Genomic DNA, 21940 nt, shown 5'->3' with positions numbered 1-21940 from the left:
GTTTTTACGTTACGTTGCTGTAGTCAAGTCAAACATCACTGAAGTGTAACCAAATAATATAATTTTATATATGTATAATGTATAACATATATATATATAATGTATAAAATAGCTTGAAATTAGAATAATATAAAATTCTGTTTATTTATATTGTGTATTCAATACTCTATAGATATATGTCCTTGTGTTGATATGAATGTTTTTACTGTCTTTTCTTGCAATGTCTTACCTACATGCTGCCGTGATAAAAAAAAATCCCAAAGAACTGTAAACTGAGCTTGGGTACAGATTTTGCTGGAAAATTGTAAAAATAAAAACTCTTATCCTGATCCTACATTAAAAATTGAATTAGGTATATAATGAGGTGTGCAATAAAAAGATCGAAAAAAATAAAATAAAAAAAGTAAGTAAAACAAAAAAATATAAACTCAATTATTTTAAGTATGTGAAATAAAACGATAAAATATAATAAATATATTAAGTTGCCCAATAACCTAAATAGATATAAAAAAAGATCTATATACAAGGACAAAATATCAACAGGTTTAGACATCTCCTACATTAAAAATACATAAATGTTTATTGAATACATTTATATACAGATGTTAATTGATATGGATAGTCACAAAGAAAATGCACACAAGACAAGACATTTATTTTCAATTTAATTTCTTTTAATATAATCTTATTTACATTGTATTTTTTCATAAATGTTTAGTACATAGTAAGTTACAATACTCTTGCATCCATTACACAGTGGACTCTAGAAAATGCAGATTGAAATGATACTGCTTAACAGTCTTCAATAATCAATCTACAACAAATCCCAACTGTTTCCACGTGTAGGTCTTTTAATTTCATTCACTTTGTTTGAGGACTAATGACTGCAAAGAGGAGTTTTTGTTCATTCATGGTGGTCTTGAGAACGAGGACTACTTTTTTCTAACATCCAGGCAATGGAAACAACATCAGGGCCACAGAGAAAGAAAAAACAAGATGGTGAAATGGATGATGAAACATGTATGAAAGGCTTTTGAGATTTTATTATACATGTCACATTCAACCAAAGAGTTCCTGAAGCTGACCCTTTCTTTTCTCCGTCCTCGTGGCTCATCTTGTTAAATATCCAGGTCCGTAGCGTCAGTAGAGTTTTTAAAACCAGGGCAGGGAGGATTGATCCCTTTCCAAATAAATGTAACATGGTATTTAAAACACCAAAAATACTGTTCATTCATACACTGACAAGACTATTTCCCCCGGCAATTATATGAATGTTAAAAAAAAAAAGTAACGAAATTCAATCAAACCCACTTTGTGGATTACTTGAATTGTAAGTGAATTGACCCTTCAACTCTGGTAGAGAGGGGGGGTAATGAAGAGATTAGTGTGGGCTCCGTGTAGAGCAAATAGCAGCTTGGTCAGTAATCACTTAGTAATAAATAATAAAAATATCAGAGTGGATCAGAGTGGTCGCAGATACAAACGGAAGGAGACAAAAAGTTAGCAAAAAACAGATGAGCAGGCTCATTTGATCATTTTTACAGCGGAACAGGGTGCCATGCCTGAAACACACACTCTCTCTCTCTCTCTCTGTCACACTCACAAATACAGTCTCATTCACACACACACGTACATGCACTCTCTGATACACGACAGTGGTTAAACATAAAGCATGAATACTAGTCAATCAATCAGCTTGTCAGACAGAAAGACAATCAGTCTCCGCTTTGTTCTTCTTCTTCTTCTTCTTCACATGTCAGATTTTCTAAAAGTTCGCAGGCTCGCATGTGATTGGCCGATTCTGTCCACGGCGGCGGTAGACATTCTGAAGAATGACATCATAGCTTGTTAAAACTGAAGGATAAAAATGCTTCTTCAAAACATTTGAAAAACTTTAAAATACTTTTTTTGTCCGTTTTTTTATTTGTTTTTGTATCTTCTTCCTCTCCCGCTGTGCTACCTCCTTTAACCCCCCCCAACAGTTTGGTGGTTAGGAGGTGGCGAGAGACCCAAAGTGTGTTCTTGTGATGCTTGGCTGCTCCGTATACTCCGTGTATACTTTGATATTTTGTTGATGTGTGTGTGTATATGATGTAAAAAGTCAAATAGTTTTTGTGTGCAAGTGCAAGCGCAAGTGTGTCTGTGTGTGTCGGGTTGTCTTTGGACTCGTCACTCCACAGCGAAGCCGCAGGTCTCCTCCACAGCAGTCAGCAGTTTCTCATAGAGCTTCTCGTAAGACTCGTAGGGAGGGACGTCGATCCGGTTAAAACTGGAGATGGAAAAGGACAATTATCACCCACATTTTCATTTATAAACGGCTGAAGAAAACGTGTATCATAAATGTTTGATGAACCGAAACTGTAATCTTTTTCCTTTTATGGTCCTTACCATGTGTGGGCCTTGGGCAGGTTGTCTGTGTTGGCGTCTATCAAGTGGATGGTGAAGAGCCTTGGTCCTGCAGAACCTGTAGAACCTTACACACATACATTCTAGTTATCACTGCTCTATTCTGGTACACAGAACACTCAACAGTCTTTACACAGGAATGATCACACGCAAACTTTAAATGAGTTTTATGTGGGTTATAGTAATTGTTGAACTGAAACAAATATTGGTCATATATATGAATCCACAGATTAGTTGATCAAACTGAGTCTCTAAACAAGATACTTAATTGGCTGCTATCCGAGTAGTGAGATAGTGAGTGTGTTTATAAGAAATCATTTGCAGCTTCCAGCTTCCAGCTTCTCAAATGGAAAACATGATGCTTTTGTATGTTCAGCATTTGTAAAGCAAATATATTTTAGATGTCTGAGTCTAACAACGGGGCACTATACAAGTTACCCAAAGACAATATAAAGTGCATGTAAACCTAACCTCCCTCTGCTCTTTATAGTTTCGATCTGAAGGCTTTAAAAGAGAGGAGAGCACCCGAGAAATAAAGCCTATCAGTGCAAACAGACCAAATGTACAGTATATATGCTTCCATTTATGGGATGCACTGCTCTCTTGAATCATTCAAAGATGATTCAAGGCGGTTTATACAATTTGTCTTGTTTTGAACTGTTTTATCTAGAAAATAACGGTCAGATAAATGGACAGTAAGTATGTAAGAAGTCTGTAAGTATCTCTGCACATCTCTATGTCATATATGTTCTTGTTAAGATGTGTATACAGGAGTCAAATATCCTTAAAAGTGAACCATAAACAGCCTGTATTTGACTCCGTTATCGTTCTGCTAGTATATGTTATTGAATCATTCATTAGGAGGACAGATACATTTAATTAGCGGACCTAATGTTAGCATCAGGCGAACATAATATATGATGTGGGTACAATATGAATGTGTGTGTGTGTGTGTGTTATCTGAGCCGGTGAGTGACCCACCCTGCAACGCTTTGAACCCCTGTAACGGGACTCTGGTGGATCCTGTGACAAACTGCAGGAGGCGTCCTCTCCTCTCCTCACTGAAGGCCTCCACCGCCTGCCAGAACCACCGCACCACGTTACTCTCACTGGTGCAGTGCTTCAGACGCGTGTTCGTCTTCCAGTCCGCCAGGTCGATCTTCCCCAGCCCGCCGATTATCAACTGCAGAGGAGGGAGAGGTATAGGTTTATAGGAAGCAAAGGTGGCATAGAAAACATGCGTTAAAGACTTTTAAAAAAACACGCAAGATGAGCTGGACTGCAGATGTACCTCGAGTTCTTTATGGTCGAAAGGTTTGAGGAGATGCTGGGGGATGAGCTCACTGAATCCCTTCTGTAGTGCCAGGAACTGGGCTTCAATTCCTCGCATAAACCTCCAGTTCACATAAAGTCTGAAATACAAACACACATGGTGCAGGACCAATAAGAACACGGTGGTAAACTGAAAACAACTACAAGACAGCATATTCCTGTATCAACGGCTTAGTTGGATAACTCCCACAATAAAATCTGAATACTTTATATGTCTGGGGGGGAAATTGGGTTTCTAGACAATTGCTCCATTTCAGAATAAAATAAACGAATAAATCAAAAAGAAAAAGAAAACAAATAAAAAATATAAATGAAAGCAAAATAATGAATACAAATATTTATTAAAAGCAAGTAAAGTAATAATTAAAAAATATATAAAATAAGGATATTTAAGTAACATGTCCAATAAAACATGAAATAGAAAAATAATATTGATATAAATCATAGGAAGTTAAAGTAAGATTGTGCAAAAGAGGGAATATAAAATAAAGATATTAATAAAGAATATAAGATTTTTAAGTAAAATGTCCAACAAAAATACAGTTAAATATAATAGAAATATGAGCTTAAAAAGGCACATTGTACGCTGATATATAACATGATGAATAAAATAAAAACAGTGGTGTATTAGTGTCAATAAGATATTAATACTGAATTGCCCAGGAAGGTGGAGTATAACACAGTGACCGTTCTCACCTGACGTATTCCTTTTTGTTGTCCTCGGTGACGGGGATATTGCGACCGTTGGGTTTGAGTTCGTGTTGTAAGAACTTCCCGAAGGCGTTGTGCTCCACGCAGAACGTGTGGTCGAGGACCGAAGTGATGTCGTTCTCTCTGCACGAAGAGTATTAAAGTTAACTATTTATATCCAAAAGGGGACAGTGCAGGACATAGAGCAAAAAATAGTGTGTGATAAATCTCTCTCTGCTGTCAGATGTGTGTGCGTTTGCTCACAGTATCCAGACGAGACTCTTGTGCAGCTCGGGGTCCGTGGTCTCCAGGTCGTTGAGCTGGATGGGTTTTCCTAGCAGCTGTTTGTAGAAGGGCAGCGTGAAGCTCCCGTTGATGTAGTGACCGTGAAAAACCGCCAGGCCCATCACCCGGCCCACAAAGTGGAAATACGACAGGTGGTCCTGAAAGGAAGTGAGAGAGGCGGAGACACGGACAGACACGGTCAGAGAGAGCCTTCTTATTCAGCATAACTTTAAAAGTGTGTGTGTGTCTGTGTGTGTGTGTACTCACGGGGTTGATGGAGGAGTCGGGGTTGATCTGTAGTGTGTAGATATTGTCTGTGGAGTACTGGAACAGGCCGTAATAGGGGTTCAACATTTCATGACACAGCAGGTACAGCCACTCCCTACAGACAACCAGTGCATGGTTAACCATTGTTCAGAAGCACATTCATTAATCAGAAAACAATGAGAAAGCTGAAGGGGAAAAAAGTACATGACGTAGCCCCCTGTGTCGAATGAAGTCTCTTTTTTTCAAACCAACAGCTCTACTGAACAGATGTGGAAGCATTAAAGGTATAGCTCTTATTTTTGAAGTGGGGTTGTATGAGGTACTTTTGTCTGGAAGCAAATCAATGTTAAACATATTAGCCACTTCAAATAATGACTTTCAGTTTGAATGTATCCTATATTAGTTCATTTTCATATTAATCTTGTTATCAGACAGCCCTTCTATTGGGAACTGAACACTTAAGAGGCCTTAGCACTTTATCCTCAGAGTGCTCTTTAAACGTGGAGCTGAAGCTGTCCTCGCTTCAAAACCACCAAAGTCCATTCACAGAAAACAGTCATTTCAGCCTGCAGAGGACAGGGTTATTGGTGTACTGCTGGCTCCATATGTTAGTGTGTTTGTGTTGTTTTGTGACTTTGGTCAATCCTAACTAACCCCTTGAAACACCAAAGTCACACAACAACACAAACAAACTAACCAATGGAGGCGTCGGTGCACCAACAACTCCTGTCCTCTGCAGGCTGAAATTACTGTTTTTGTGAATGGACTTTGGTGGTTTTGACGAGAGAACACAGATGACAGCTTCAGCTCCACGTTTAAAGGGCAGTCTGAGGCCAGGATAAAGAGCTGAACATGTTTAAAGTACAGGGTTCATTTAGACTGATATCCATTTGTTGCTGACCCTATCCATAGCAGTTTATTGGTTAGATTCTCATAGTACCCCACATTGGGAAAATACAAACTATGCCTTTAACCCAGAGCTACCATGTACTAACCACAGTCTGCTTTAGGTTGAGTTTACTAACCGGATGTTAAGGAAATAAAATAATCAAATAGAAACCACAGCAGGCACGGCAGAGGGGGAGAATAGGCTGAACAAATGTGTCTAAAACACGCCCCAAATAAGCAACAGGGCACATTATTTAAGAAGCTATAAATATATCAAAGCATTTATAATAAAGGTGTGTCATAATTCTGATGAGATGAGCTTTAAAAACACAAAGAGCTGTGAATGAGTAACACTTGATTCAGCAGGGAGATTAAATGTGACTGAAGAAAGCAAACTGAGAGGCTTGATGACAAAAATGGAAAGCCTGCACCAAACACAACAGAGATCCTAGATGTGAACAGCGAATTACCTGGCCACCCCACCGTAGTCCAGACCCTCCTCTCCTCTGAACTTCACCATGAGGCGCTTCTTCAGGTCTTTGGGTCTCATCTTCATTATTTGTCGATATGACTCCTAAACAAACACACGCCACACATCAGAAGTCAGTCCCATTGACCCTAACACACGTTTTGAGTTGTCTACACTGTTGGAAAGAGAAGATTATGAGCTTTTATACAACTTCTTTATTGGTTTTCTGTCCAAATATAAGGGAAAATATGTCACATAACCAAATATAGGCCTTTAAAGTGTTCAGTGGCTTTATAAAGATATTAAAAGAGGAGCTGTAGGGTTAATATAGAGTAGATTGAACTACCCCAAGGAAATTCTTTTTGCCAGGTTGCTCCAAAATGACAAAACAAAGAATACAGATACATGTATGTAAAATATGCAATACACAATAAGTCAAATATACAATACAAGGTGTTATATAGAAGTAAAACAGTGCCCCCCTAGAGAAGAAGTAGCCTGTGATGGTGACACGTCATAATGCACAGTCAGTAAAATACTAATTGCACATGGTACTAAATAAATTAAATGACATTAAAAACTTTGCACGTGTTGTTATTGTTTTAATGATCCTTCCTGTGTAAGGGGGAGGAGTTATAAAGTTTGATGGCCACAGGAGAATGTGTGTACAAAAGGAGCCGTTTCTACAGCAGACTGACTTGGATGGAACGTATGCACAATCAGGGGTGCTTTGTGCTCTTTAGATACATCTTACAGGAGCTCCCCACCTGCTCCCCACCCTCTCCACACCCACCTCAAAGATCTCCTCCCGGGACACCTCGATGCGACAGTGTCCGGCTTGAGGCTGCTGTAAGGACAGCTCGTGTCGGAGTAGCTTTAACTTATGCACCAGGTCCCTCTCGTACCGCGCCGCCACGTCTCCATCCCCACCTACTCCTCCTCCTCCGCCCACTCCGACGCCTCCCCCTTCCTCGCCCCCCACTTCCATCTGGGGGGCTTGCGAGGATTCCTTCGCTTGGGTTTGCTGGCTGGAGGTGGGAAGAAGTACATGAGGAAACATGTCAGAGAGTCATGTTTGGAAAAACTGGATTACTGTGTTTGCAGCCCGAGCAGCTAAATCTGTAAGCCTGCGATTCTGTTTACACACGATGATTAACCGGTCATGTTCAGAACAGTCTGAGTCCCGCCTAAGAGATTAACCGCAGATAAGTATTAGTTGGTATGGGTTATGAATGTCTGTCACCAAGGTGTACATGGATGTTGTCATGAGGGATACATGGGTGTATAGAGTGGTGCAGGAATGAGTCCTTAAGCCAGAAAGGAGTTAGCATTTTAGCACTTCTGGTTAGCTCGTCTGTTTTAATTGAGTTGTTATTTAAAGTTTTTGGGTAACACAAACTTATAGGGTTTTCACATTTTGTTCAACGACTTAAAATCCGTCTTTAAATAACCCACTGCTGGATGTCCATAGATTTTACATCTCATAAAAACAGCGGTTGCTACCATGAGTCTAAATGAGACGACTAAACGTCATCACGCCCAACATTAGCCACATTTAGCTTAGCGGTGATGACGTCATGTCACCACGCAGTAGTTCCTCTATAGCCTAATGTCAGCCCTTTACTTCTGGTGATTGCACTTGTGCTTCAACTATTATTAAAGTGGTGTTAATATGTGGAAATGATCCTGCTAACTCCAACAGGTTGTCCAACAGAAACACGTCGTCACTGCACCTCTCTGTTTCCGATGTGTCTAGTGTACCTGATAATGGTGTGTAGGCGGGGGTCTGTGAACTGTGTGGTTCGGTTGTTGTGGTCCACAAAGTAGATCCGGCCTGACACGGTGCTGCGGACCTCCCAGCCCACCGGCAGCGGGCCGAGCTCCTCACAGCTCACACTGGCCAGATCCCTGCATCACAAAACAAAGAGCGGAACTTCAAAAAGCAGTCGAAATCCTGAGCAGCAACCGGATCTCTTTAACTTTTCTGACCCTACATACTGTTCTTAACCTCTGACTAAACCAAAGCGCTTAGGAAAAAAAACCTGGTGATTTTTCCCTTAATCTGTTGGTGTAATTACTGCAGAACTGGGTTGCTGCACACTTTGTGAAATCAAATGTCATGCTTTTTAGGATCACAACAGAGACATGCAGGCTCAGCTTCACGTTTGAAATCAACCTGACAATATTAACGAGAATTTTCTGGATATTTTTGGAGCTCTATATCAAAGAGCTGAATCACGACAATGCAATTAACAGTTTTAATTAAACATTTGCTTATTATCCAGATTCTAATGGCTGGTACCAATATTTTTTCTAGTCTCATGATACCAGTAACAATGAAATCCGCTAGGTCACAGCATTTAAGGTTCCTAAACATCATTTTCAGACTCTAAGAGCCTTTATTTTTAAAATATAAAATGTTCAAATAGTGGAAAAGTATACAAAAAGTGCAGAGAGAACTCAACAGCAGCTCTTTTATATCAACTTCTGTTTTTTTCATAATAATAATGTAATGCTAAGCTAGCTCCGCTCTGCATCTGATGCAAGTCCAAAAATTTGAATCTCAATAAAAAGTCTGAGTGGAGCTTATTTCTGAACAATGTACCTCAAAAGATATGAAGACAAATCCTTAAAAAGACGCACTTTTTTTCCTGTTTAATCTCCAATATGTTTGGTACTTTCTACTGTTTCTTTCTATTACAGTTTGCTCTATGTCCTCTGCTGCTGCAATGACCTAGATAGTCAGAGGGGTTTACAGAAGCCTTGACTCCTTTCAGGTTCTGCTTGGACTTGAGAGAAGTGGGGTGTAAACGTACCGCGGTATTCGAGGGTCGTGCCAGGTGCTGACGCCCGTCTGTGTGTGAAGGAAGTAAACCTGGCCCTGCACCGTCGTTCTTTGTTCTGTAAAGAAGAAGAAAGAAAGGGGTTGAATGACTTTATAGTTATGAATACATGAGAGATGTGTTCATTATGAAGGGCAATGTTTGACGGACCGTATCCCTCCGGCAGGTCAGGCGGTTGGTGCCCGTGCGGTCTGTTTTGAGGTGTGTGTCCGTGGCCTCTCGAGTCCTGCCCTCTGATTCGCTGCGTCTGAAGTCGACCCTCCTGACTGGGCGAGTCGAGCCGACAGTTCCCGCCTCCCGCTGCACCGGTGGGGTCTGAGTAGGGCAGCGGCTCTTCACTGAAGCATCCCTCGAACACAGGCCTGCACACATACACGACTGTAGTCACTGTTTTCCCGAAGCACATGACGAGTCAACTGCTCTTGTTTTGATCTTTTAGTACCAGAAATTGGAAGAGGATCAAACAAATAACAACTATGACTTAAGTGATCTTGCGCAACATCAAGCGGACAAAATAAGTCTCAGTTCAACTTCTCGTGGGATGCCAGCATGAAGAAAGAGAGGCACGTTATTAGCATACGAGTTTTTTACGAGTATGAGAATTATCTTAACTGTATGTTCAGCACTTTGCAGCTCTCACCCACTGGAACATCTTTAAGGAGATTCTTGGGATAAAAGTGGGACTATTGCTAGAAAGAATATTGTTTGACCCCTCAGGATAAAAGTCAGTAATATGTTTCTATACTTTGAGACTGATATACAACATGGTTTCCTTTTCCACTGATTGAAAAGTAAACATCACTGCTGCTTCACTGAGGATGTATGCAGACCTCGCTGGTGTTTTGGAACCTGAAGAATTTCAACACCAGGTTAAGCTGGTTTGAGCATGTGTGAAAGCTGCAATCCAATCAGATGTGGGGCAAAACAAACACGGCAAGCTCCCTGGGCGTTTGGCTTCCATCAGAAGAGCGTATTTAGGTCGCGGTAGAGCTGCTTGCTGTAGATATTTTGTTCTTTTAATGAAAGCTGGATAATTTACCAGTGAAAAAATAACTACAAGAGAGGAAGTGTTTTTAGGGATGAATTTGTTTACAGCTCTTGGATGTTTCTGTGTAAACACAATGAACAGAGAGGCAATAACTGTATCCAACACTCCCTGAATCAGAACAAGGCAAACACTGCAGTCTGTTAACGCCCTAAAAAAGGCATCAATGACACTTAAAACGGCGAAAACAAAAAGGAAGGCTCTTTATCACTTTTCTTCAAATATTACAACTGAGAAAGCATGACTGGAAACCTTATGTTAACATTAAACAAAGTTACAACAAAAACATGTTTCTCTTTTGTGTCTCTGAGGTCCGGCAGAACACTCACCCGTCATTCTCCAGCAGCCCCCTGCAGTCCACCACAGGGCCTCCGCTGCCGATGCGATCTCGCGTCTGTAAGCTCACTGAACACAAGCAGGAGGTAAAAAGGTCAGAGGAGCCGCAGAATATTCACAAACAGAACAGGTCATCTGTAGATGATGTATCTGTGTGTCCAACCCTTACCTACGATCTGGCCCCGCACTGCATCACTGTCCGAGGGATTCAGCTTACAGAGGTCTAGTCGCTGGTCTGGAAAAGGAAGGAAATGAAATGTAAACAAGAGGATTTCTGCGTTATTTGTATTTAAAAATCACACAATAAAGTGACGCCTACATCCTGTGTCTTTTAGCCTGCTGATGGCGTTCGAAAGCAGTCGTATGCAGCCCAGGAAGCCCGCCCCCTGTCGTTTATGGATCTTTTTGTGGTTCCATATGCTGATCGTGATGGAGTCTGTTTTTCCGATGTAGCTGAAAAACAGATGTAAGATTTACAAATGACTTCAAGTTTAATACAACATAGTCCTTTGCCAAAAATCTAAAGTTTTGTCTCTCTAGCCTTTAGATAAATATGAACAAAAGAAGTTGAAAACATTCATTAGTTGCAACCCTGAATATAAAGTCTCTAAAAAAAAGGCTTTTTTCTTTGCGGGAAATATGGTTGTTTGAGAATAATGGACCAAATTGAATTGACAAAAGGAGACATATTTGAGGTATAATGTTCAATTTAAAGATAAAACCAGTAAGAAAACATGTATTTAAGTGTAATAGCTGTGGTTGTGGTGCGGTTGACTTACAGGTCGTAGTGCTGATTCCATTTGGGGTCCAGTGTGCTCTTGACAGTGTCTGTAGAGTGGCATTGACCCGATCCGTCCACCACAACCTTGGCGAATGGATCCGGTAGTCCTGCACGCACACACGCACACACACACACACAGCTCAGATTAATAGTTTGCATCCCCCATGGTGAATCACAGAGAAGATAACATCTACTTATGAGCAATATCTAAATTGGCTTAAGTGATGCAGATAACATATCTACAACAAAGCAGAGCTCTCCATTGCTGCAGATTGTTATTCTTATCTGTACGTTCACTGAGACCAGCCTCCAGTTTAAAAAGCTCTAACCCAATGACAGCACATTTGATCTGCTTTTGGGCAGCGCGTAATTTAATGATTTGATAAAAGTGGATGAAATTAAGACAAGCATATGATCATGACAAACAGCAACTGTGGGACATCTATGGCAATAGAGTGGCGCCGGAATGAGTCGTTAAACAGGGAAATGAGTTAGCATTTTAACAGTTCGGCTGCCCTCGTCTCAAGTCACCATTGACACAAGGGTAAGAGGTTTTTCTGTTTTACAACATAAAATACGGCAGTAAATACCCCACTGGTGAATGCTAACAGGTTGCTAAAGGAGGCTATCATCATTCCGAATGTTAGCCCCCTTTAGCTTAGAGGTGGTGACAGTAACCGTGATGTAGTTCCTTTATAGCCTAAAGTTAGCTTTTTAATTTTAGACTATTGCTTTTACGCTTCAAAACTCATTAAAATGTGTTAATAAGAGGAGATTCTCCTGCTGAACAGAGACTGTAAGTATCATAAATGTGTGTTTGCCACAGATCTTATTTTCTGTAATACTCCAAAATCCAATAAAAAAAATCCCATTGACTTCTTCTCAAGGGAGCCATTGGGATGATGACTTCCGGTTCCACCGACACAAATATGTCATCACTGCCTCACTGTATGTGTTTACAGGCTTGGTTTGATGTCACACACAGACCCTTATTGAAACACATCATCCCATCATGTCATCACGTTAAAATCATGCACATGAAAATGAGCACATTTGAATACTTACGAAAGAAGTCTTTCTTTGCGAGGTTCTTGGCACATAATACTGAAAAAGTAAGAAAAATCATTATGAACAAAATGCCGCACACACAAATATGTAAATGAGATCAGGATGTGTGTGTGTGTGTGTGTGTGTGTATGTGTGTAGGCTAGTATAAATCTACACTGGTGCACAGTGTGGAGGAAGAACGCTGCTTAGGATAATATATGAATGCCAGAGGATGGTAATGAGCAGGAGAACTTATGTGACTTGCATGAGGAGAACGAGCAGTAAAGTATACACTAGTGTCAGGATCTCACACACACAACATGCACACATACACACACACCCCAGGCCGCCCACAGTGAGAGTGGAAGGGAGCCGTTGCTGCCACATCATCTCTGTGGATCCCAAGAGCAAAACTACACTTTAGAGAGTTTCTAAGTGTGCAATAAGTATTTACTTTATTGTGTGTGTGGGAGTGTGTGTGCAATGACTTGTTATTTGTTTGCCAGGCTGCCTGTAAGGTGGCGTTTTTTTTTTCATTCTAGGTCAGCGCAGTAAAGCTTAAAACAACACAGCAATAAACTCATTATTGAAAGAAAACACACACAGCATGTTCACTTAGACCAGGACCTGATTATAGGGCAGTGTGGCATGGAACGCAAACAGGCTGCCTGTGTGCAGGACAGCTGATGTAATGCAGTCAAAAAGGGTGACCTGTAATTGACGTAATAACTAGAATAATATTTACACTGCATGTATACATGTCCGGCGCTAAGTACTAGCTTTAACGTCATTATTGGGAACACGTTGTGATCTGAAAGTTGGGACAAATTGGATATAAACATGTTGATGAAATAGCTCTAGGTGAAGGTCTCTTTGCTGCAACACATCCGAGAATCTGTCTTTGTTCCAAACTCAAAACTCCCTTTTTATGACTGTTTTAGTCTGGTGGTTTTCAAATAATAGAATAAAATTAAAATTTCAAAGCTCAAGCAGAACAGATGTTCAGAGCATCATCATCATCATTATTACTAGGTGTTGTCTCCTACGTTAAGCAGATTATCCAGCTAAGACATAAATAGTAATTTTGCTAAAATCACAATAAGGAAAAGTGCAATATTCAAACTGCAGGAGGCCTAATATTTCAGAGTGTCATTCTGAATAAATATTGTGGTGCAAAGATGTCACGGCCTACGAATCGTACTCTACAGATTTAAGGAAAAGTCTTTGTTTCCTACATAATTACACAGAAACAACTCATTAAAAACAATCACACCATGACCCAAATACTAGATTGTTCAATTAAAATAAAGACAAGGCAATATTGTGACTCATATTACAATATATATATGTTAGTTTCGACGCCATGATGGACAGAGGGGATGTAAGATCCTCGGGGGCATCAGCAGCCCTGGCTCTGCAGGTATGTAGGTGTTCAATTACCATATGGATTCCTCCCTGAAGGCAGGTAACTTAAACCATTGACTGACAGGTAATTAAGATAAATTGCGGTGTTTGGTGACCTGGAACAATTGGCAGAATGTGACAGAATACTTTAAAAAAAGGGAGAGGTGCTTTGGGTCCATTTCTGTGTGTAATCATATCATATCAATCATCTTTATGCAATGAGAAGGGGGAGTGCCGTCAGTTTCTAAACTGAGTTGAAGTTTAGCAGGCTCTGTTCAACAAATGAATGTGTATGCGAGCTTTAAACTAAGCGCAATGCATTCAAAATGTAATATTGTATTTGTTTTAGAAGCTAAAAACGAAATGTCAAGAGTCCGCTGCGTCTCTCTGAAATAAACGAAATACTTTACATGTTATTATTCATTTAGTTTGGATCTTTATTTCGAAAGGGGTAAAAATGAAATAATCTAAAAATAACCAAGTAGTTTTGAACGTTCTAGTGTAATGATACCTGCATTCCAACGTTTAATTCTTTTAGATTCATTATTTAGTAGTGGTTTATGCTTTTATTCTGAAGGCGGCTTTGGGCATAGGATGATCCGGACACCTGGTTGTAATGTATATATTGTAGACAGGTGTGGGTGGGATTAGCGCACCAGAATAGGCATATGGTTTTTGAGCAGGGAAAGACAAAAGGAGGCCACAGGAAAGGCAAAAAGGGCAAGATATGGGAAAACCATTGTCGCTGTTCTGTTGGATATTGGATCAGTGGAATGAAACTGCACCAAACCACGTTCTTGTCTGGACTTTGGGTCTGTTTTTCCTGCGTAAGATTCATACATCTTGTTCCCCATCAGCAGTTTCATTTGAGAGTTAATTTCCTGTTTTATTTCTCTATAATTTCACCGCTACAGCAACATTGAAGGCATGAATATTAGTGGGTTTGTCTCAGAAAAACCAAGCATCCCATGATCTATTAAAACTGCTGCTCCTGCCAGATTTGCTACACCACCTGACAGTGTTATCATATCTTTGCGGCCAAATTAAAACCTGGGTATGATCTGTTCTGGCCCAGACAGACCTCTTGGAAGTTAGTCAGCCAGCCGGGTGGTTTAGGATGTGGTGACTTAGTGCGGTGGCGTAAATGTGTCTGGCTAACGGTGGTTTACTTCCTGTGATTAACCCATGGAGAATGGCTGCAGGATATCCTTTCCTCTTCCTCACCGAAACCTTGCTCATTTCTCCTCCTCCTCCTGCTGACTCACACATTCCTCTCTCAGACCTCATCTTCTCACAGACACAATGAAAGAAACACAGCTGGAGCGGGACAGAATCAAGTTTCTAATTTGCCCCTGCTTCCTCTTTTAGACGATGCAGAAGAAGAAGACTTTTCCCGGCACTGTCACTTCTTTGCTATCCCTCTTATGCTTCAATTTCTTTTCAGAAGAGACACCCCTAATTCAACCCTCATCTCTCTTGTTCCCCTGCTCTGAACAGCTCTTCTGTGGCACTGAATATGCGACAGGCCCTTTTCTCAGCATCTCAGGAAATTCCTCATTCTGCCAAGGTCACGGCTGGTAAAGACACACAGCTTCGGCTCAGCTGGTTCTCAATTTACCCCGCTGCCGCTTTCTTTTTTTGGCATTTATGTCCCTTCCTTTTTTTACTTTTTTTGTAAAAACCAAGAGAGAGCCAGCGGGGGGAAGAATTCTTTACAATCTTGAGTGAATACACAGCATTTCAAGAGAGTTAAAGGAAAGGAGAGCTACCTCTGTACCACCTCAGAAGCAACAGCGCTAAGAATTTGAAGCCGCAACATTTTTTAAGCCAAACCTCCCTCAAATAGTTTTGTAATTTATTTTCTCAGGTATGACAAGAACCATAAATCTGCAGAAGCTTAGAAGCTCGTTAAAGCGTCTTAAATCCAAAATAATGGCCACGTTTTCTGGGGGAAAAGCTGCCAAGGTGCCATGAACTACCTTCAATTGAAATCAATAATCGTGACGACCACAAATCCGAGCCAAGAAGGTATAAATATTGAGATTTATCAGATTAGGTAAAGCAGAGGGATCCATGTGAGATTACAACAAAGCCATTTCCTGTGTAACCTTCTCCTCCCAGCAAAACAAAGACAAGTGAGCAAACATCTCACCTACTTAATAACATGCCCTGCTCCGGCAGCTAAACACACACCCAGGATGACAAACAGTTCCCCAAACAAATACAGAAGCTAGGTTACATTTCACTGATAAAAAAACACTATCATATAATATTTTGGAGTGCATCTCTCTGGTGTCGCATTCACAGGCTCTCCATTCTCAGTTCCTAAATCGACTTTCTGTTCTTTCGTGTTTCTGCACAGGCTGCTGGCTCAGTAAGTGAGAGGATTAGAAGTGCTTATGCTGCTTCCTAAGTAAGCATGATTCCCCCTTTCCCTCTCCCTCTATCTCTATCACACACTTGAGCTGCTTATTGAGTCCTTTCGCTTTTCGAATGCTCTTTTTTATCTTAAGTGATTCCTCATTCTGCCACTTTCTTTACCTCTATCCCATGTCGCCTGCTGTCATGACACTGCCCCGTGTTTGGGAAAAATATCAGTGTTTTATCTGACTGCAAAGGAACAAAACTTTAGCAGGATAGTGTTCCTATCATGAGCAAAATAACATTATCTTGTCCCTTGAATCAGTGATTCTTTTATGCATTAGATGACATTTCTTTTCACAATAAAGCATTTCGTACCCAAACAAAGCAACTAGTTTTCCTCGGGCCAAAGGAGAATGCAAACTGCAGTAGTCCAGAATGCTTATTTTTCACTTACAGATGCATAATTCACTGAAATTTAATCAGATCTGGATTACAAAATTCAAATCGCAGTAAGGACAGTATTTGATTAGATTTTTCATCACGTTTTTCTTCTATTCACTCCAAAAGTCTCCGTTCACATCCCACTCGATCATGTAACCTAATTTGACCCTTTTAGAAGAGCACTTCTCATTTAGCTAACCAGAATATCGCCTCCTGGTTAGCTAACCTATGTCCATATAAACCTAACTCAGTCTCTAAAATGTGACCCAGTGTCAGACTCGCCCTGGTCTTTGTCTGCGTCCCCGCCACACACACAGGCCTTTCAGATGTAGGCCAAACAAACCCTCTCTCTCCCTGACAGACTAAACACAGCGCCGGCCAGCCGCAGCATAGCTCTCCCATTGGCTCATCACACATTCCTCACCCAATTACAATTCCTCTCATACCTGTGGGGGCGGGGCACAGTCAGGGGCAAGAACCACTGTTTGAATCCAAACTGAAATAATGAGTGACTGCTAACTCATACATCACACACACTCTCCACGATGTAAAACACACACTTTCACTACTTTCTTTTAGCATGGGGATCATCTGAAATAAAAACACTGATAAAGCGTTCCTTTTGCTGAAAGAATATCTTGGTGTTATTTAAACAGATTACTCGCATTGTATTTACCGTGTTAGTACTGAAAGGGTTTCCAGGCCTAGAAATTGGATTCCACAGACTTAATGAAATGTTTTTGTTTGCAGCAGATCCTCTTCATAATCATTTAATATATGCTTCTATCAAAATGAGTGTTATGGTTCAAATACGACCAATCACCCAAATATCATGAATCATATCGCAATTGCAATTTTAGGGCAAAATAATCGCTGAACCAATTACAGTGATAGAACGATGACTGCATTTCTTCTAACTAGGGCTCAAGCTCAGGATTACTTTCCTTGTCAATAAATCTATCAACTGATTTCTTGGAGGGCTTGCACTAAACCAGGATATACTGCTGTTGTGAGCCTGGATTGCCAAATGAGACACATATCTTGTAATAAAAATGAGAAAAACGTAGAATAAAAAGGTAAGGAGTATGTCAGATCACAGTCTAGCTTCTGTCAAAAATCTCTGCTCTGAAAAAAATCGAAATACTCTGCTGCCTTTAAATAAATAAAAAATGAATAGAGTCGGAAAATAAACAGCCAGCTAGCAGCACTTTACTCAAAAACACCCCTCACAATCATACACTTGAAGTGCTCTCCTGGTGCATTCAGACCAAAAGAAGAAATATTTAGTCTACAGGCAAGCACATTATGGTGTATGTTTGCTCAACTTTGAATCAGAAGAAGGACAAGGCGTCTGCCCAGCGGCTCAGAGTGGTCATTTCCATTTGAATAGAGGCCCCTGGGTGCCCAGTGGGGTTACATTAGCTACAGTAAAAACCATTGTTCCAGCTGTGTCCGTGTGTGTGAGAGAAAGAAAAGACTCCTATGTGCCCTACAGAGGAAAGACTGACCCTAAAACGAACAAAAATATTTGAGTAGATAACAGGATGCCTAAAAGAGCAAACTTGTCAAGCTTCACTGGGAAAGACTGAGATTACCAAGTCAGACATTTGTCCTGCTACTGATGTCACAGAAGCAGAGGTGGAAGATGTACTTTAAGTAAAAGTAGAAGTGTCACAGTGTAGGAATACTCTGTTACAATGTAAAAGTCCTGCAATCAAAATGTTACTTAAGTAAAAGTACAAAAGTAATGGCATCAAAATATACTTAAAATACCAAACGTACAAGTACTCAAATACAGACCGGCCCACTTGAGAATAATATATATCCAATATTTTGATTATAATTGAATTACTTTGTATACTGCAGGGTAGCTTGTGAATGTTACTCCAGGTGGAACTTAAGTATTGTTTAAGTGTTGTTTATATTTCACATCATTTAACAAAATCTGCCAAATAACTGAAGGTAATAAATAAATGTAGGAGAGTAAAAGTACATAATTAACCTCTGAACTGTAGTGGGGTAGGTGTACGTAAACATTAAATACTTAAGTAAAGGACAAGTCCCTCAGAATTATACTTAAGAGACAGTTTTATTCCACAGGCCATAAGCCTGTTGAACTCCTGAGCTCCGATGTGCCTTGATAACTTTTAAGCATTCATCTATTTGCATTTCACGTAGCTATTTTTCTACTACAGAAGGCACTATTTTATCCTTGGTGAGTATTTAATTGTACTTTCGGTTTTAGCTCATGTTATTATATTTCACATGTATATAGTTTACTGCCAACCCATTTACCTGCACATTGCTCACTTCTCCTGCACTATTGTATTTGTTGTTTATTTCATTGCTTTATGTCTTATATATATTTATGTTACATTGTTGAAAGAGCCTCGGACTTTATTTCCATTGCTATAACTACACTGTACCTACTGTGCATATGACAATAAAACCCTTGAATCTTAAGTACTTGAGTAAATCTACTTAGTTACTTTACACCACCGCACAGCAGCGAAATCCATACTCATGGCTAATGCAGGCTAGCATTTGAAATACACTGAGATGGATTTTTTTCACACAGACTGTAGTTCGACATTAGCTTTAATCCCAGGATCAGAGCTCATCACATTCGCGTCAAGCGATGTGTTCGGCTGGTCAAAGCCCAAAAATATGGGTGTAGCTAGCAGGCGTTAGCGGTCAACGGTAACTACAGTGTTACTATAAGCTAACGCTAGCTGGTTAGGAAACAAGTATTAGCAATTCATAAAGTTTTTTACTATAGCTTTCAAGAGTGGGCGTTTCTAATGATCAGTAAGGTTAGGACTTGTACACAGTGAAACCCACATTGATAGTGAGTGGCTTTCTCGACTGTCCTCTCGGTAATTTGGGTTAGCGTATGAGCTACAAGCTAGCACTTGTGCCTCCAGGAAGTGTGCCGGCCGTTGGAGCAAATTCTAGTAGTGACCAAACGGCGGTACTACAACTTCAGTGTCAGTCCGTGACGTCACTGGGCCCAAAAACACTCTTTCCCCGTTGACTTACATTGGGAAAGAGACGTCTGTAAATCAGTGGACATTTTTTTTTTAGCTAAATAAACTACCTAGTTCGAACAATTGTATAGACCTTTTTTTAAATCATTGGGTTTACAAGTTGTAAAATTAAGTTAAAAGCTCCAGAGTTACTTCCCCCTCTCCATTCATTTGGCTGAGCTGAGAGCGGGAGATCGGAGACAGGGCATAAGGTAAAACCAAACTGCGCATGCTCTATGGGCCCACATACGGGTACTTCTGCTCAGGCCGTTTTGAACTTCATGCGCCACTAAACATCTTTCATAGGAATGAACGGGGTCCCGCCTCCGACGCTGTATCCAGTTCTCTTTATACATCCATGAGCTGTGTTTGCCACACAAAAACCGGATGTTTGGGCAAACAGCAGAGCCGAGAGCTTCAAAGAGACGCTGTTAGGTTTGCTAATAACAACACTTTAAAACAGTGGTTTGTATGGGGAAACATTTTAGCTCCAGTTAAAACATGCACCGTAAGCGCTTTCTTTCTTTCGGTGTCGTTTTTTTTTACCTGTCAGTCGGATTTTGATGCTGGACCCGTTCCTCCGAGTCCCAGGATTCGACATCACTCCGGGAAAAAACGATCACTCAAACTTCCCCGTTGGAGTCCCCTCCAAAAACACCGTTTCTCCACTCAATGGGAACGCGAAACATTTAAGTTTAAAAACATGCGGTTTGTTTTTGTTTTCCTTACGGGTAAAAATGTATTATTTCATCGCAAAGTCCTGTGCTCTTTCGAAATCCAACAACACGGGAGAGCATTTTCGGGCAGGCTCAAGCACGTACTGACGTCATGTCCTTAACGGGTATAACGTGACGGACGCGCGTCCGGGAAGCGTGGGCGTGCCCGTAAAGATCAGATTCTTACACTGAAGCCTTCAGTTCTGCTTTTTCTTTTAGGTACTGTGTTCTACAGTAGTTCAAACGAAAATACATTCGATATAGCCTATGTTAATTTACCGTCTTCAACTGTATTCTAATGATTATAAAGATAGATTACACGGATAATAATAGTCGTTTAAATAAGAACTACTGTATTATAAAATGGGAAAGCAAGGATTGAATATACTTTGGTTCTTTGACATGTACTTAAGAGTACATATTTCTTATGGTTACTCCCAGTCCCACAATCACCTCTTTAATACCACCGGGACTTGGATATTTACTCCCAAAATTAAGTTATTTTAAAGATACTCCATTCAAGATCCTCTAGCGTCACTATCTACATTGAGACAAAAAGGGTCTTAGATGTTATGTTTCCTTTTATAGTTATTATCTTTCTCTACCATATAATAACAACAATTAATGCATTTCAACTGCATAAGCATAATATCATGGAGTAAAAGAGATTTTTTTCCCCATTGTTGCCCACATTAACCCTCCCACACATCTGATTTCCATGTTCTTATAAATATTCAGAATCTACGATTTCTTAGCTACTCCATAAAGATAAGTCTGTGGTATAAATACTATGGTTCTTATTGTAAAGTGAACCAGCAAGTAGTGATGTGGAAACCTCAAACATACATCAAATAGAATTAACCTTAATGCATTTCTTTATCTAAAATCATACAATATGCCTTACAAAAATGTTGGTCAGGATTGTAAATTATGACCGGTTAAAGGTTGTGGGAGAGTTTGGTGTTGGGGTATAACGGCTGGAGGGATTTGGCTCTTTAGCAGCCCTGGGGTTAGCTGCACGACTGCAGTATTAGCTGGTGGAACAATGGACCCTCTCACCAGCCTGTTTACAGGACATAGTAAATCCGTATAAGCAGTGAAAAGTCTGGAAGGACACCACACACTTCCAGAGGCTAGACAAACACGCACACACACAGGTGGAAGTAATGATTTCAATACCTTTCAGCCTTCCTCTTAGAATCATGTTTCAGTCTGTTCTTTGAATCTAGGACTGCACCTCATCAGTTTTATCATGTGGTTGTACAATATATGTATCGACACTCCACAGGTGGTTGTAGTATATTGCGAGAAACAGATACCCACACACACAAATAAGCTTATCCCTCTGAAACGCTCATGTACAGCTGTTAGTTGGATTGTGTGTAGTCGACATTTTTGGGTATTTTTGAGTTATCAAAAGGGCCTTAAGAATGCCTGTGCCCAACCGCGTGTATGTACTACTTCTTCAATACACACACACACACACACACACACACACACACACACACACACACACACACACACACACACACACACACACACACACACACACACACACACACACACACACACACACACACACACACACACACACACACAC

At 40.4% G+C, this 21940-nt stretch overlaps 1 protein-coding gene across 2 annotated transcripts; it reads right to left on the bottom strand.

Annotated features, from left to right (window-relative positions):
* Positions 1-652: 652 nt before the first annotated feature.
* Positions 653-20434, bottom strand: smurf1 (SMAD specific E3 ubiquitin protein ligase 1). 2 transcript variants are annotated; one of them, XM_063903216.1, is made up of 18 exons: positions 20171-20434; positions 12408-12446; positions 11341-11449; positions 10881-11014; positions 10731-10796; positions 10555-10630; positions 9331-9542; positions 9154-9238; positions 8099-8245; positions 7131-7365; positions 6339-6442; positions 4981-5095; positions 4693-4871; positions 4435-4572; positions 3698-3818; positions 3388-3589; positions 2389-2473; positions 653-2269 (listed from the first exon to the last, which is right to left on the bottom strand). In XM_063903216.1, exons 1-18 carry the CDS (start codon positions 20223-20225, stop codon positions 2170-2172), a joined length of 2202 nt encoding a protein of 733 aa, XP_063759286.1. In that variant the 5' UTR covers positions 20226-20434; the 3' UTR covers positions 653-2169. The 2 variants fall into 2 exon arrangements, with proteins under 2 accessions (XP_063759286.1, XP_063759288.1); XM_063903218.1 differs by having other exon boundaries at positions 2389-2464.
* Between the last annotated feature and the right edge of the window lie 1506 nt (positions 20435-21940).

Source organism: Eleginops maclovinus, chromosome 16, assembly GCF_036324505.1.
Source record: "Eleginops maclovinus isolate JMC-PN-2008 ecotype Puerto Natales chromosome 16, JC_Emac_rtc_rv5, whole genome shotgun sequence".
NCBI classification, from domain to species: domain Eukaryota; kingdom Metazoa; phylum Chordata; class Actinopteri; order Perciformes; family Eleginopidae; genus Eleginops; species Eleginops maclovinus.
The sequence above is the reverse complement of the archived record's forward strand: the minus strand, read 5'-3'. Positions and strand labels throughout refer to the sequence as shown.